Genomic DNA, 16,524 nt, shown 5'->3' with positions numbered 1-16,524 from the left:
ACAAAATCAGTAGTGTTTTACTGCTTCCATGTTGTTACTTATTGGAGTGTGGTTGCTGGTCAAGTCCTCTGAACGTTTTAACCTTGCCTGGCTCCTTTCACTCCCTGATCTCGCTAGCCCTGTCCTGTAAGGGATGCCCAGGAGACCTGCAAGCCAAAAACCTTGGCAGGTGGTTCGAGCCTTTGCGTTGCTGATCCTCGTCGGAAGCTGGAAAACACTTGCGCGTTCTGCACGCTCCGAGGAAGGAGCAAACTTTAACAAGGCCATTGAAATCATGAGCTTTCATTCAAGATAAAGATCGGATTTTTTTTCTGGTAGTTGAACAAGCCTTGCCAGGCGAGCAGAGTTTTGTGGAGTTGTTCGGTCGCGTGTTTCCCCGTGTCCTCTTCTCGTTATCATGATGTAAAGCTCAGGCTTTAAAGAGTGCTTGGGCAGTAGCTACTGGCCAAAAAAAAGATAAAAGAAATGCAGTGAGTGTCCCTGGCTATTAAGGTCTACACCTGTTATCTAAGAGGGGGAAGCTAATATGCAGGATCTGCAAATTTTAGAAACTGAGCACTTCCTCCCTATGGAAAAACCGCTACAAGCTGGTCCCCTGCCAGGAGCAGAAGGACACCATGAGCCGGGGATGGAGACTTGCCCAGCAATGCCAGGGATTTAAGTTGCATGAGCCAACTTTCTGCGAGTGGTTAGTGGGTAATTCTGGCGCTGGATGCAGTTTGCATCAAAGGCCGCTCAAGCTGTAATACGTTAATGCTATTCCAGAGGCATTTAGAGCTAACTCATGGCCAAGAAAAACACAAGCGTTGCAAGAGGTTGGCCCGCTGAAGGTATCCACTGTGTCCTCCCAGCCTGTCTCATCTCCTTGGCATCTCCTTATCTCTCATTCAGGTTAAGGACAAAAGGTAAAGAAGGAGTGAAAAATTAGAATTAAAAAAGGCCGAAATGCTGTGCTCTGTAGTGATCTTGCTTTACTAGCAGCAGTTGATGCATGTGAAACCACAGCAGCTGAGCATCAGCAGTGCCTAAAACTGAAAGAAATAAGCCTGAGTATGTATTTTTCTTTCTCAAAGCTTAATTTTGTGTGCAAAATAGGGGAGGGAGGTTTCCTCCATGAAATAACTACCCACCTAAAAGACGACATTAATTCTCAACCAACTTTTTTGGCTTTCTTTCCTACAGTGGGGGGGAGGGGGCGGTGTTAAAAATGTCTGCTTTATATTAATATTGCTGTCTGATGTAGTTATTCTTGCAGTGTTCCCAAGAAATGCTCCATCAAATCGAAGAGGAGAGCTTTGCATGCCAATAGATCCTCTCAGGTTACCAAACCTATCCAATCTCCTAAATTTAAAACTGTAGGACTAATAGGATTTAAAGGAGGACACATCCGCCTCTTTACTTCCTCTTCCTCCTCTTCTCCTTCCTCCCTTAACCGCAGGAAAATCTCATTTGCTTATCCAGGAGATGAACTTCACCCTCTGAATCTCTGGGAATGCGTTTTTTTGTGGCGCGGTTCTCAATTCTGGCAGATGACTCTCGATAAAATACAGAGCACATGTTTTCTGGAGGAGTGCCAGGGTCGAAGCATTCAGGGCTCCTAAAATTTGAGGTGGACAAGTGTGTGCCCCTGCGAACTTTTAAACAGCAAAGACTTCTGTTTTGCAATTTATAGCCCGGTAAAATGATCTCATGTATGAAACTATTAATACCGATAACGTGCATACGAATACGACTTCTGAGTCGACGCGGTAACTCAGTTGATACTTGAAAGCGTGCGTAAAGACAGATCGCAACTGCTGAAAGAGGCCATTTAATCTCATCGCTGTTATATGTATTTTTAAACCTTCTTGAGGTTTGGAAGGGCTTTACACTTGCTGCGTTTGCTCGTTATCCTGATGGCTGTCTTCCTAATCCTTGCTCCAAGACGGGCTAAGTATGTTACCGCGTATTAAAATACGAGCAGCATCCTTGTAGGGCGAGCAGCATCCTTTTAGGACATCTAACTAAAAAAAATGATGCAAATAAATCTATGCCTGATACTTTCTGACGAAAGCAGCGGGATTTTCAGGAGCGGATGGGGATTATTCAGTACCTGGCTTTTTGAATGCCAATTTTTGACATACGGCACTTTCCAAAATTGTGGTCGATATAATTAGTATGATGTAACATTCCTCACAAAAATCAATTCCTACGTTTTGGTATTTGTGGCAGGCAAGGAGTCATGCCTGCTAATCTTAACTCAGCCTCAGTTCCTTAACACATGGTTCACGCTGCTCGACCCGGTGCTCATTTCTGCTCTCATAAGTCACTAATAACACTAAAATAAATATTTGCCGAGCAGCGTCACGTTGCTTGTTCACAGCGTGAACAGCAGCTTTTCAAGGGGCGGAAGGGTGGAGAGAGGGTTATTTTTCTTAGATATTAAACGCTACGTTGCTGCTCCGCTAAGGCCTTAACACACCTCTATGCCCAACCTTTTCTTCCCGGCAGAGTCGAGGAGCAAAAGTGTGAAAACACTCCGGTTACGGCTCCTTTGGGGAAGCGAGTGAATTTATGCCTGCGGTTGTCAGCACCCCCGTAGCTTTGTCACTTTGTCATCGTTCTCTGCCTCCAGCAGCCAGGCGAATCGAATTACTGCCGATTTCTTTGTGGGAACAGGTGGGGATTTATCCTGTTATCCCTGCTGTTTCTCGCGTGCGTTCCGCGGGAACCACGCCGGACACGGACCGGCGGGAGAGCAAGGCCGATCCCGGGCAGTGATCTGAAAGAATGTGCGGGGGTTTCTTTTCTCGCATCTCAACAGATATTTTTTCTGAGCCCAGGCAATCCAGTGGCTTGAGGGAAAATTGTTCTCTGCTCTTGGCCTGTTCCCAGTATGTGCAGATGTAGTGGGTGGTAGCTATTTGTGTGGCTTGAATGATAAATGATGTAAATATAATTATCTATCAACTACGTACTAAGCTCACAGTATGAAAACATTCTTGAGTCTAAATTTAGATTTGCACTTAAGCTGCAGGTAATACTCAAAAACAATACGGCATTTAGCACTAAGTATGCACAGGTGTGAAATTTCTACCTGGCTGTTTTGTCAGAGCGGCACCGATAAAATTTTCCTCTGAAGCTCTAACTTTTCAGTCTGCCAGAAGTGATGGTCCTCAAAAGAAACCATTGCATGGACAAACTTGTCTTGGTTATTCATAGAGCAATACATTTCTAGATGAAACTGGTGTTATTTAAAACACAATGTGTAATGGTTGTGTTCCTAGGTCAAAAATGTAAATAATTCATCAGTAAAGCAGTAAGCGTAACTTATTTGAGGTTTTTTGGGGAAAACTTGAACTATATCACACGAAATATGGCTTGCAATGAAGTACAGGCCAGCTCTGAATTTTGTAGGCTCAGACTCACGCTTCCTAAAAATCACTCCTTGAACGAGGATGGGATGGCTAGTTTGCTCTGTGTGCGTTGCGTGCTTTACCTGTTTACTACATTTGAATGCATTGTTAAGGGCATAAGTCATAAGAAAAAATATGTTTGCATAAATTGCAGGATTAAGGAAATCTGGAGTGCCTGTCTTCTAGAGCATGTCCTGAAATGAATCACTTGCATACGGGGCGCACATTCATTCCCCCGTGCCTGGCAGGTACAGCAGAAATATTTGGCTCGGATATCCTGCTCTGAGCAAAATGTGATGCCTTTCAGGCCCCAAGACTTAATTAAAAGTGAGGGGTTGGATGTTTTTCTCCAGTTTTAGTGTCTGAAATAATCTAAGAGAAGGCCCCCCAGACCTGGGTTTACCGAATGGAACGGGGATTTTGTGCCTGAGGGCTTGGGAGTCTTGGAGGACCGAGCAGGGTAGATGGAGCCAAACCAGGTGTGGTCTCATCCGTTCTGTTTCTGGAGTAGTCCTGGGAGCAACCCACTTCTAGAGTTATGCCTGCACTTTTTCTGGCAAGGAGTGAGTTAAAGCAGCCTAAAACAGAGGCAGGAAGCATTCACGCTTGAGCACAGACGCAGTCTGGATCTGGGTGCTTGAGTCTGCTCCGTGGGTCTCCTTCGCTAGCATGGTGGACGTACCCAGCGTTTTCTGGGATTTGCCAAGTAGCTATACTGCCATTGAAGTTTCCAGAGCATGCTGCCTTTGAAGGAAAGAAAATTAAAAGCTGACCTTTTGGATAGCTACTTGTGAACCAAACAAATGTATGAATAACTTGTGCGTGCACTGTAAAAGTCTGGTTTGGGTTTTCACTTGCAACACAAATATCAAGTAAGAGTATGATCGGCTGGTTTAGGGCAGTGCAGCTTAGATGGACATGTTAGAAAATACAGGATTATCTTTTTTTTTCTTTTGTTAAATACAAAAATTTCCTCCTTTTCATTACTTGCCTCTAACGAGATAGGAATAGATAGTCAGTGTTGCTCATTTTAGAAGAAGGATCATCTGAAGTCATCTGACTTCCATAGCTGATAGATGTACCCACATCAAGTTATGTAAAAGGATCAAGTGCTGCATTTTGGAGCAATTTTGACCAAGCCGATTCCATCTCTAATAACGAGGACCTGCTTTTCTGCCTGTAGATGAACACAAAGTAAAAGCCAGCCCTTTTGCCTCCTAGTCATGCTTGGTGCAATTGCATTTGGACATATTTATTAAATTGCCAGCTCATCCTTAAATAGCAGCCTTCAGTGAACCGTAAGTGAAACGCAGAATGTGCTGTAGCCAGGAATTCGAGGAAGGAGGAATTCCACTGAAGAGAAGTGCTGAGACATGAAAAACCGGCTGGGTTTTCTTCCAGCAACCTCAAAGCTAAGTAGGATTCTGTAAATGCCGTCTCTGGAATTAGCACAGCGACTAGCAAAGGATGCCGTTTCTCTTCAATAGCTCGTTGGTTCTGTGGTGTTAGCAGGAAAAGTTGTGCTTTATTATAGTCTGGAAAATGAATAGATACTTCTGAAAAAAGAAGTTAAACTAAAAGTGTCATTTTGTGTTCTCTCCTTTTTTATGCTGTCACTTCTGTAAAGGACTACTTAAAGGTGTCTGTAAAGGACATTATCCAGTATAGAGACGTTCTGATTTACTCTGTTTTCTTGAAATCATACTTTCTGTGCCCAGCCCTACCACTAGCCATATCTCATTTTAATGACTGTTTTGACATTATTTCACTGACATTTGGGGGGAACAGCATAATCTAAATAAATACACAACTTGCCTCGCTTAAAGGAATTTGATGCCATACCTAAGACTAATACAGATTTATCATTTTACAGTGTTTGCCCCGCTGCGGGGAGATAACACTGTGGGAGAGAGAAAGCAAAAGGGATCAATTGGTCTGAAGCAAAGCTTGAGCAAGTTTAGAGGTTGCCCACCTGGGAACTCTGAGTTGCAATTAATTTTTTGAATGCCCTGAAATAATTTTACATTATTTCACGCCTTCATGATAGTGTGGGAAATTCAGCCCAGGAATTCTCTGCTGCTGATAAACTGCAAATGAAAGTTGTTCACTTGATTTAACACCATCACTTTTTTTTTTTTCTCTCTTCCCTTCATTCCTTCCCTTCCCTTCGTGTCCCCCCCGCCCCCTTCTCCCTCAGGCCTGTATAGATGAGAACCTGGACATGGTGAAGTTCCTCGTAGAAAACGGAGCCAACGTGAACCAGCAGGATAATGAGGGCTGGACCCCTCTTCATGCAGTGGCATCGTGTGGCTATCTGAACATAGCAGAGTGAGTGAGTTTCAGGCGGTTGTGGGTATTTATAGCACGTTCTGCATCCTCCTCCTTGGAGCAGGTACCTATAGCTGTTTGTTGCTCTGTGACTCATGGAACATCTTGGAAGCAAAGAAAATGGAGAAGATGCATTTCTCCTGTAACCGAACCCTTAATTTGTCAAGGTTAAGGTGGAACCTGCACTGGTTGCCTCTTGCTGATCCCATTAAAATGCTGTATAGAAATATCAGATGCTTTAGCTAAAAACATGCCGAGCAAAAGGGAAACACGGTGGCTGACAGGCAGGCACGTAAATGTGTAGAGAAGTGCAATGAAGCGCAGTTCCACTGCTGCGGAGTTACTTTGCTGCGCACTTACATCAGCAGGGAACCCAAGTACAATGTTAAATGTTACGTAAGAGGGGTTTGGGATTTTACTTCTCTAACCAAAAGTAATTCTGTACTTGCATGGATACAGAAATGTGTGCTAGTGTAATTGTATAGCTATTCTGGTGTAAACTGCAAACGTTAGATGCATTGCACAGTATAAAGTAGTTCAGAGATGGATTTACCCTTGTTCTGAGGATTTGCAAAGTGACTAGGTTTTCTTAACGTAGATAGACCGATGGGAGCAGTCCTCAAATTATGTTTGGAGTGTTTAGAGAGAAAAGTGCAATGTTCTGGGCTTCGGAGTCACCAATATGCTAACAACATCATTTCTTTTTCTTCAAATTCAGATCCTATGTTTCCGCTCCTTGCATACTGTCTGGCAAAGATGGAGGAGTAGATAAAAGTAACTACCTGTTAATGAACCCACTTAAAATGAAAGCATTATGTTATGTTTTTTGTGTTTTATTTACAACACAAGTTACTAGGCTCAGTATGGATATAGTGAGGTGAAATTCTGTGGCCTGCCATAGAGAGATTATATAATCTGGTAAGGACCAGCACTCTAAAAATATATGTACGTATAAAAGAAGAGACAGTAAATATAGCTGACTTTTGTCCAGTTGATGTTTAAAGTGAGTCAGTAACCTACTATAAGTGACTCCCAACAAAAATTTGACTCTTCTTGGCAGACTTACTGATTTCAAGGATTGAAGTAATATTCTGCAACTGATCTGAGCATTCATTATGCTCACATAGGACTAATGTTCTGCTTGTCCTGGAGAAGATACTGATACCAGACTTGTTCTTGTGCACCAGTAAGTGGCTCTGAGATTTTGAGAGTTGCTCAAATCTATGACCTGGAGTGGTGGAATAACTGGAACCAAAGAATTGGCACACTTAAGTGGTAGTTTCCTGGTTGAAGTCTTTTCATGAAATGAAGGCTGCATCATAAGCTAGAAAAATACAGGAAAACAATAACATTGCTCAAGATTATCCTCCACAAAAAGAGATCCAAAGAAAGATCTGCAGCTCAGTTATTTCTGTGTTGTACTCCTCCTGGGTCAACTCTTACTCTTGACTTTGGGTGATCCTGTATCAATTTATTTTTTCCCAAAATGCTAGTTGTTCTAATAAGATATATTACTCTCCTTTACAAAACCTCCTGCATTTATATATTCAGGCCACCACAGCTACCAAAAAGTTACCACAATTTGAATACTAGCAAGTATTTCTGAAAGGAAGTGACAATAAATTCAAAACCAACCAAAATTTTTTTCCTACCTTACCCTCCTGGATTTATGTGTTTAAATAGATACTTCCTGTACATCCCAGGGTTGTACTTGTGACAAGATTAACAGGCTGAACGAGACATTACTTGCTCTTGAACAAACTTTTGATCTAGTTGTAAAGAGACAAGTGGAAAAAAAAGAAAATGAAGGCTTGTCTTTTCTGCTCTCATTTCCTTTTAAAAAAAACAAGAATAACATATCATCTTAGTACAAGAACTAGGAGATTTAACTGGCTGTAGAGAAACAGAAACTATTAGCATGAGCCACTGAGCAGAGAAGGGAGGACCTTGCAGTTAACAGTGAACATCTTTAGACTAGAAATTTGCTAAGTATATGGAACACTTGTTTGATAATTGAACTTGAATAAGAAAAATAAGTATTTTGTTCTGCCACTTGATTTACTGTGCAAGTTGCACTGAAGCCTGTTCACAAGGTCTAATACTTTGGTCTCATTCACGCAGGTACTTAATTAGTCATGGAGCCAATGTGGCTGCTGTGAACAGCGAAGGTGAAGTCCCGTCTGACATCGCAGAGGAAGCAGCCATGAAGGACCTGCTTCTGGAACAAGTAAAGAAACAAGGTAAATTGGCAGTGGGGTGGACAATGTGTGCGTTGGACCTGTATGAGTTTCTAAAAGGGAATTCTATAGGCTAACTGTCTGTCTAGAGATACAGAGAGCTGAAATCTGACCCAAGAGTCAGCAGAAGGATTTTGCTTTGGTAGCAGAGCATTAAAGCAAGTGCAGAAGGCTTGTGGCGCAACATAACAAAAGCTCAATGTGCGTTCTCTGTCCCTCTTAGTAGGATTCTTCAAAGCAAGACACCACAATACTGAAAGTTGATCCGTTTGATCCATATACTTTCAAAGTGAGGTTTAATTCTGAATTCCGGCATCAGTGAATGTTCTTGTTTCACCAAAAATTGATAAAATAATACTGAGGCAAGATCCATATCCCTGACAAAGGTGGAGACCAGGAAATGAATGCATCTGGCCTGGACTGACCTGTTTTATCCTGATCCTTCCCTAGACTTCTTCTGTACCCTGTCTGCTCTGCTGCTTCCCCTTTTCTCACCAGATGTGCCTTTCTGAGGTGCTGTTGTTTGTGCTGTCCCTACAAAAACATCACTGCTACAAGTGACTTGAACAGCGCATCTTGTGTCAAAATTTAGAAATGCTTCACCAGTGTAAAATTTTTTTTGTGCTCATCTCTAGGGGGTTAGGTGTGTGTATATTTGCATAGGAAGAAAGCCTAACCAGGAAGAAAGGCTGTCCAGGAAGTTCATCAAGAGTGTTTCTGAAGAATGCATTTACCTAAACTTACTGGGAAGTAATGAAACAGTAGGAGACAAATTGGGCAGATATGAACCAAATTATCCAATGTAGCCGCGTTGCGGAGTTATGGGCTACACATTCAGCCTTGAGAAGAGACGGCTGACAGGGAGGGTCTAGTTGCTACCTTCCACTAGCTTGAAGGGGATTATAAGGATGATGAAGCCAGACTCTTCTCAGAGTGACAGGATGAGAGGCAAAAATCACAAGTTTGAGCAAGGGAAGTACTGACTAGATATAAAGGCAAAAAAAATATTTCCCAGGAAAGCAGTACAGTCCTGGACCCTGTGACCCAGAGAATTCATGTAACCGCCATCAGTAGAGGTATTCAAAAATCAACTGCATACAGCCCTGAGCAACTTGATCTGGCTTTGAAGTTGCTTTGAGCAGGGAGTCAGGCTGGAGACCCACAAAGGTCCCTTCCAATGTAAATTATTCTAGGTTGGTGCTGGGGTTGTTTGTGTAGTGGAAAGAATCCAGTCCTCTCTAACCTATGTATTCTGCTTGGTGCGTGGCAGTTACTTTATTTTTGAAGTTATTTTCAGGTGTAGTTAGGAAGAGACCAGTCACTTGCTACTTTTGTCAGCTATATTACTGCACCATTGATGAGTTTGTAGCTGTCTAGCTGAAAGCCAGTTGTGTTATTTGTCCAACTGCCTCTACTGGAAATTTGGTGTAGGATCACATTCCTTCTGGCAAATAGAAAATTTTCAGTTTCTGGCCTAGTGGTGTTTTTGACTAGCTTATTCTCTGTTCCCTTCCTCCTTCCGCCAACCCACCTCGAGAAAAGCTTAAATAGTTCTTTGCATTTGTTTACTCTGTTCACCTATTTAAAGAGCAGATTTCTGTCTGCAGCCAGCCTTCACTTTACTGGGCTGTCCAAACCACTTCTCTCTCCTCTTAGCAATCAGGCTACCTTGAGTGACCAGGAAAATAGAGAGCCTTTCTTTATGTCAGTATGAACTTGTCTCTCTTTCAAGTGGGTAATAAGAGCTGTACATGGTAGTAACATGGTTGAGACCTTACAAGGCAGTAATTTGGTCTCTATTGCAGATATTTTGCCTGACACTTCTTAGGATTATGCTTGGCTTTTTTATTGCTTCGCCACATTAGTGGTATCCTGCTAGCATGCCCTAAAACAACCATCTGTCTCCACTGAGAAGCTTTCCACTGGCACACTTTAAAAGGATCATAATTGCTGGAATAAATGTGTTATAAATGTCAGATAAGTGTCCACCTAGCTCTGTAGCCTGTCTTTAACAGTAGCTAAAAGCAGATGCCGAGGGCAAACTGTAAGAACAGGATAAGTGTGTATGATTCCTCCTCTTAACATTTTCCCAGCTTCCAACCACCAAGCCTTAGGGAATTCCTGAGCCACACGGGCTTTCTGTGTGCTTATGAATCCCCAGTGGGTTTCTGTTTCATGAAGTTGCACAGTTCTCCTTGGAAAATTTTAGCATGTGTAGCATTCTGTTCAGTAGTCACAGATGCACTGCTACTCCTCTGTGAATTTGTCTAATCCTCATTTTGAAGCCATTTGGATTTTAATCTTTGCAGCATCCTGCTGCAGTGGGTTTCGTAAGATTCTGAGTTGATAAGTGGGGGGTTTTTTGTTTGTTTTCTGCTCTGCTTTAAACCTAATGCCTGATAATTTCACTGGGAATCATCTTGTTCTTACACTGAGAGAACTAATCCCTAGGGATAGTTGCACTTCACCACCATTCTTCATTTTTAGAGAATTTGTCATATGCCCCTTCATATTTTTCTTGAGTGGAAGAGCCCTTGCCTGTTTAGTCTGTCATTGTATGGAAGCTCTACTATACTGCTGATTGGTATGCCATCCTTACATGACCTCATTAACATGAAAAATTCTTCAGTTTGTCATATCCACTTACTAAAACAAGGCTGAAATAGTTTTGCCTCTTGTTGGTTTAGTGACAGTTGAAGCAGTCCATCAGCCAGAACCACCTGGCCTCTCCGCATTAGTAACAGTCGTTTGCTAGTGTGGGAAACTCGTCCCCCTTGTTATCAGAAAGCCTCAAACATCTGTACTAATGGACTCACTTGATCTAACTTGTTCTAAAGCAGATCTTTTATGCCATCAGAGTAGAATTTTTTGCTGCCTATCCCAAAAATGCTGCTTTTTTTGTTTTAAGGAATCTGTTGCTTTACTGCTCAGGGTAATTGGTTAAATATTCCTCTCTCTGTGCATGGCATAAATGGCTCTGGAGCAGTACGAACTGATTGTACTGAGTTTTAAGTAAATATATGTCTGAGGTTTTGCTGTTCTTGGAGATGCCTGAGGGTCTTCCCTCCAAATTTACACTGTAGATTATACTCACACTATTGTTTAATTAAGTTTGCAAAACTGTTGTTCATGGCTTGATTATTTAAATCTGGGACACTGTATATTTAGAATAGTTATCGGTTCACAGTTTAGCTGCTTGGTAATTGGGCTGGTTTGCAACAAGTGGCTCAACTTTCAGAATTTTATTTTAAGACAGCCTCGAAATATCTGTCAGTGATGTATGAGTTCTCCTAACTCCTGGAAAAAGTTTGTGCTGATATGGGGATTACGGAGAGATTACTAATACTGCATAGCAAGCAAAACATTGTGTAGGTTTAGTAAATACATGGGCACTTTCACTTGATAATCCCTTGTTCTATGCTTGGCCTTCTTAGGTGTAGACCTAGACCTGGCAAGAAAAGAAGAGGAGCAGCAAATGCTACAGGATGCCCGACAGTGGCTGAACAGTGGGAGAATAGAGGACATAAAGCAGCCTCGAACGGGTGCCACAGCTCTTCATGTTGCTGCAGCAAAGGGCTATTCTGAAGTCATGAGGTAGGAACTCCTTTCCATGGTGGGTGCATTGAATTAAGGGTGGTTGCCCTATCTAGCTTTATAGTTGAGAGAGATTTGTTTTGTACTGAGATTTTTAGGCTGCTTTTTCTCAAAGGACTCTATAGAATTACGTGCCCAACCATAAATGCTTCACCTAGAAAGAGCTACAAGATTCCTTTTCATTCCTCTAGGCCTTTAGAGTGATGAAAGCTTTTCAGAGCCTGACACATAAATTAGAAGGTTTGATTTTTCACTCATCAAATAATAGCACTAGCTATTAGGACTAGCAGGTTAAACAGTATTAGGGGGATAAATGTGTAATTTCAGCCTATATGCTCCGTGACAGTTGTGAGCACCCCAACAGCATGCATGACCAACTTGTCAGTCTGGTGGAAAAATGCAGTGCCCACCCCTATCTCACGGCCACCTAGCACTTAGTGCTACTGCTCTTGCAGCCTTCAGCAGTGCGGAGTGATCCCGCTACAGAGTGGTTCTGCTTCTACTGCTCTGACGCTAAAAAGCTTATTATGAGAGTAAACTTGCCCGGTGTAATGTTTCCTGGCAGTAAAACATTAATATCCCTACAGGTAAGGCCAAATTAAGGTTTCCGGCAACAAAGCTTTTTCCTCTGCTCTTTATGTATGGGTGGAGCTACCCATAAACATCTTCAAGGCTACTCGGTTGTCTGGGTTAAAACACTTTTGGAAATGATCATCTGTCTTGATTCTTTATTTCATAGTTTTTTGTGTCATGATTTGATGTATAGTCGCTGCTTCTTATCAAGCTTTAGTAGTTTCCTTGTCCTCCGTGATCCCTATTTATATGCATTTGTTAGAGCTTATAATTGAGTTACAAGCTGTCTGAGGAAGGAACTGTCTGTGCCTGTGCCGTGCCCAGGAACACTAATTTAACACAGCTCATATCGAATAGAAATCTAGTATCTCCTGAAATTGAGGTGTTGGTCTGGTGGAGAGTTGTATTTCCAGTACTCAATGAAAGCTGCAGTCACAGTTTGCAAGCTGACTGGTTCTGGACAGCTACCCCTTGGCATTAAATATTATAATGGTAACCAGATCTCACTGAGAGCTAATACTGTTTTGCTCCTGCGTGTTTTATGGCCGCCCTGTAAGTTCAAATATAAAGCTTCAGCGACTTACACCAAAAGGGCTGAAAGCCAGGAGCTCGCTAACTCTCAAATGAGACATGGAATTCGTCTGTGACCTTGAGTCTCTTAACAGCTATGTTCCTCCCTTTTGCCAGCTGGAGAATCAACATAAAGTCAGCACCTGATTTAAAATTTCTTTCACAGAGAAACGCTCTGCTATATGATGACTGTGTTTTATTTAGCACAATAATGCGTCAGTGTAAAGCTGCAGGAGTTTCAAAACTGTTAATACCATTCCGGGGTCACGCAGGATTTCCCTGTGCCGGAGGAAGGCAGTTCTGCGTGGTGGAAACCCCACAATGTAAATTTTCAGTAGCGGTTACACAGGACTTGCAGAATTCCCTTGGGATGGTCTTCAGTATTTTAAGCAACTGGATAACAGTCAGTTTTGATACATGAGCTGCTCAGTGCTTTCACCAGATCACTTGCACACTAGTGCAAATACGCCTGCGAAGCTTTAGACTACGGTTGTTTCTTTTCTGCTTTTCTGTCCTGCCTGTGTTGTCTCCTTACAGGCAGTTCCTACAGCGTAGCCGCCTTCGTTGCTAGAACCAGCACTTGACTCCAGTAACTAAATGTCCTTTTAATACCAGGTGCTGTGCTTGGCTGCTTGTTACGGAGATTACAGTCCGCAGAAATGCTGTTTATTTGCTTAGTGCCTGACAGATTGTGGTGTCTCCTGTCCATCCAAGCAGGAGTTCAGACGGGGCCATTAATGCCTGATTAGAAGTTAAGGTGTTCTCTCAGTTTAAGACGTGCTGAAAGGGAATCTCACCAACTAGACACTTTCCAACGGCTTTCACAGTGGCAGGAGAAGTCGCTTGTCTTTTCGTTATACTCCCCCTTTTCTGTTATGATTGTGGACATGTGAAGTGGGATATTGCTTAGATGAATAACATGTTAAGAAACTACTGGCTTATCATTTACCATGTCACCTACTCCAAGGCTCGCGGTCTGAATTCTGCTGTGCAGAGTCATTCTCGTATGGGCAGAAATCAATGTTGCTTATTTCTTTAGGCTTTTGATCCAGGCTGGGTTTAATTTGAATGTCCAGGACAACGATGGCTGGACACCGCTCCATGCTGCTGCACACTGGGGAGTGAAGGAAGCTTGCTCCATCTTGGCTGAGGCACTGTGCGATATGGACATCAGAAACAAACTGGTTAGTAAGTGCAAGATGCTGGCATGTTTATACGCGAGATGCGTATAAGTTTTATTACCTATCCCTGAATCCAGCAGCGTGGCAAGGTTACATGGTGAGCCGTTCTCATATCATATGCAATGGAGCATTTAAAAGCACCAGAAAACAAAGAATTTTTACTACAGGAAGGCAGAAAAATTTTAAGTATTACCTAAAAAAAAAAAAAAAAAAAAAAACCAGTGGTGAGCCTTGAGGACCGAGATTGTGAGAAAGGATAGATGCTAATCTGTGTTTTCCTCCTTTAGTACAATCCTGATAAATTAAGCAAAAAGGTCTGTTGTGGAGTGCAAAATAATATGCTAATATTAAAGTACAAATTATTGAAAACCAGCAAACCCTGGAGAAAGTGACAGCTTTAAATCCTTCCTGTTTTACTGTCTTTCTCATAAACAGGGAAGAGTGAAAAATTCGCTCAGGTTTGTGAGAAGTGAGGCGGGGAAAAAAAGTAGGATATTAGCAGAAAGCCCTCCATCTAAATGCATGGGGGTGTTTCCTTGAAGAACCCATGGATTTTCAAGAGTTGAAGCAGACCTGTCTAGGGGTGCTTTTTGTGTTGCCCTCCCTGCTGCGACGTATAAGCAGTGTCTGTGAACTGCTTCCTGCTGCAGCTGGTTGAGCTGTGCTGTGGCTGGTTCTGCGGTAGGAGACTGGGGATGTATTTACTTGGAGCAGCATCAGGGAATGAGAGTAGACAAGAGAATTTGATAAGAGAAATGTGGCACTATATGCTGTGAGTACATCTCTCTGTCCTGGAAACTCGTGTATTTTATATATATATACACACACATACATATATATATTCTTATATCTTATATATAAGATATATATCTTTATATATATATATATATATAAAAATAGCTCTATGAGGAGGAGCCATTTTAGCATGGTGAGCATTTTGGCATCCAAAATATGGGGGATTTGTTTCGTTTTAAATACCATCAGGTGTTCTCTCAAAGTATTCAGAATGAGCGTGTTGTATAATGATAGACCTGAAAAGAAACAGACACAGTTATATTTGCTGCACTGAATTATTTGATGTTCCCAGTCTAGTCAAGTGTTTTTACCTGTCTGGGTCAGATGGCCCAGATAATCTGTATTTATTCAGTCACTAGCCATCAGGTTTCATTCATTACTCATGTGTTAATAAGCTGCTTATAGCTTCAATTGCATTGAAACTGTAGTGGATTTCTGGTTTTATGCCCCAAAGAAATTTTCCCTGGTTTGTTTTGTTTGTGAATGTCCACGGATGTGAAAATAGTCCCTAAATTTTTGGCATGCTGATGATTGGCAGCCTATCGGGGGTTCAAATACAGTATAAAACAGTAGAGCAGGTTGATCATATTCCTCCTCAGTTCAAGAGCCTTTTAGAAACCTGGAAATGAGTAGCAGCAGATCGTCAGGCTGCACATCTTGGAACTGCACTGCTATGATTAAGGTTGGTCTGATCATGGATTGCGTAATAAAAATACCATCACCGTCGCTTGGCTTTCCCTCCTCTAAAGTGAAATAACTAAAAGAGAGTTTGCTACCCAGCCTCTGGGGAGAGAGGATGTAGAATACGTTCAGTTTTGTTCTTCACTGGTAGAGTGCTTTTTGACTATTAATGCCATCTTTGCATTAATAGCGTCTTGGCATGGCATCTTGGACAGCATCTTCTGTTTTCTTATTGCATGTGTCATCAGGGCCAGACGCCATTTGACGTGGCTGATGAAGGACTGGTTGAGCATTTAGAAATGCTGCAGAAGAAACAGACTGTGGTGAGTTCCTGGATGATCATTTTCCGTCTCTCCAAATACCCTTTCATGCATGGGTGTTCTCTAAAAATTATAGTCTCAACAGAAGCATGAAGCTGAAGCCTAGCTTTTTTTTTTTTTATGTTAGTCATTGGGAAATCTTTAATTACACCAGTGTTTTTAATACCTAGAAATCTAGAAAACTGCATGACTCTCTCAAGAAAGTCAGTAGCTTATTGACGTACAGAATTTGGTAAACTTCTAAGGTGTGTACAATTCACTGCTTCAGAATTGCTGTTTAGTGGCTTTTGAAGCTGGGGAGCTTGCAAGCTAACAATTACTCTCATCAACTTTGTATTTAAGAAGCATGGAGTCAGTGTTGAGAAAGAGATGTTTTTACTGTGTCTCCCTTTCTTAAAGTAGTGAGACTTTTGATTTCTTTTGAGAGGAAATTATAAACTGCAGGGAGTTGCAGACTGAAATTCGGTGGTTTCAAAAACCATATTAAACTGTCATTTCATAATGCCATGGAGATATTGGAAAGGGTTATAAGTAGAAAGCTGGCATAAAAGAAGGAAGGCAAAGAATATCTTGATCAAAGTAAAGCCAGTCATCAAGCCCCACTGTTGTTTTAGGATTGCTTGCTTTTCTTTTTCATCTGATCTACTCAATTAATTCATTTGGCTGTTTCCAAGAAACAAACAAACCTTCTTTAAAAAAACAAACAAAAAAATCGTAAGGTATCATTTAAAATGTTGGTTTTAGAAACATCCTTAATGAGAACGCTGCCGATAAAACCAAGTGAAGTATTTTGAGGAACTGACAATGTGGGTGGTAGAACTCGAGCTCTGATCATAACACAGCTGCTGTC

At 41.8% G+C, this 16,524-nt stretch overlaps 1 protein-coding gene across 2 annotated transcripts in view; it reads left to right on the top strand.

Annotated features, from left to right (window-relative positions):
- Positions 1 to 16,524, top strand: part of PPP1R12B (protein phosphatase 1 regulatory subunit 12B) — a 126,458-nt gene that overhangs the window by 27,639 nt on the left and 82,295 nt on the right. For both annotated transcript variants that reach the window (XM_026101219.2, XM_026101221.2), the window contains exons 2-6: positions 5,593 to 5,723; positions 7,845 to 7,963; positions 11,395 to 11,554; positions 13,737 to 13,881; positions 15,603 to 15,677. In XM_026101219.2, the coding sequence (XP_025957004.2) occupies positions 5,593 to 5,723; positions 7,845 to 7,963; positions 11,395 to 11,554; positions 13,737 to 13,881; positions 15,603 to 15,677 (630 nt within the window). The remainder of the gene's footprint in view (positions 1 to 5,592; positions 5,724 to 7,844; positions 7,964 to 11,394; positions 11,555 to 13,736; positions 13,882 to 15,602; positions 15,678 to 16,524) is intronic.

The sequence above is a fragment of the Dromaius novaehollandiae genome, chromosome 27 (assembly GCF_036370855.1).
Source record: "Dromaius novaehollandiae isolate bDroNov1 chromosome 27, bDroNov1.hap1, whole genome shotgun sequence".
Classification (NCBI taxonomy): domain Eukaryota; kingdom Metazoa; phylum Chordata; class Aves; order Casuariiformes; family Dromaiidae; genus Dromaius; species Dromaius novaehollandiae.
Note: the sequence above shows the minus strand (reverse complement) of the source record. Positions and strands in the feature narration are given on the sequence as shown.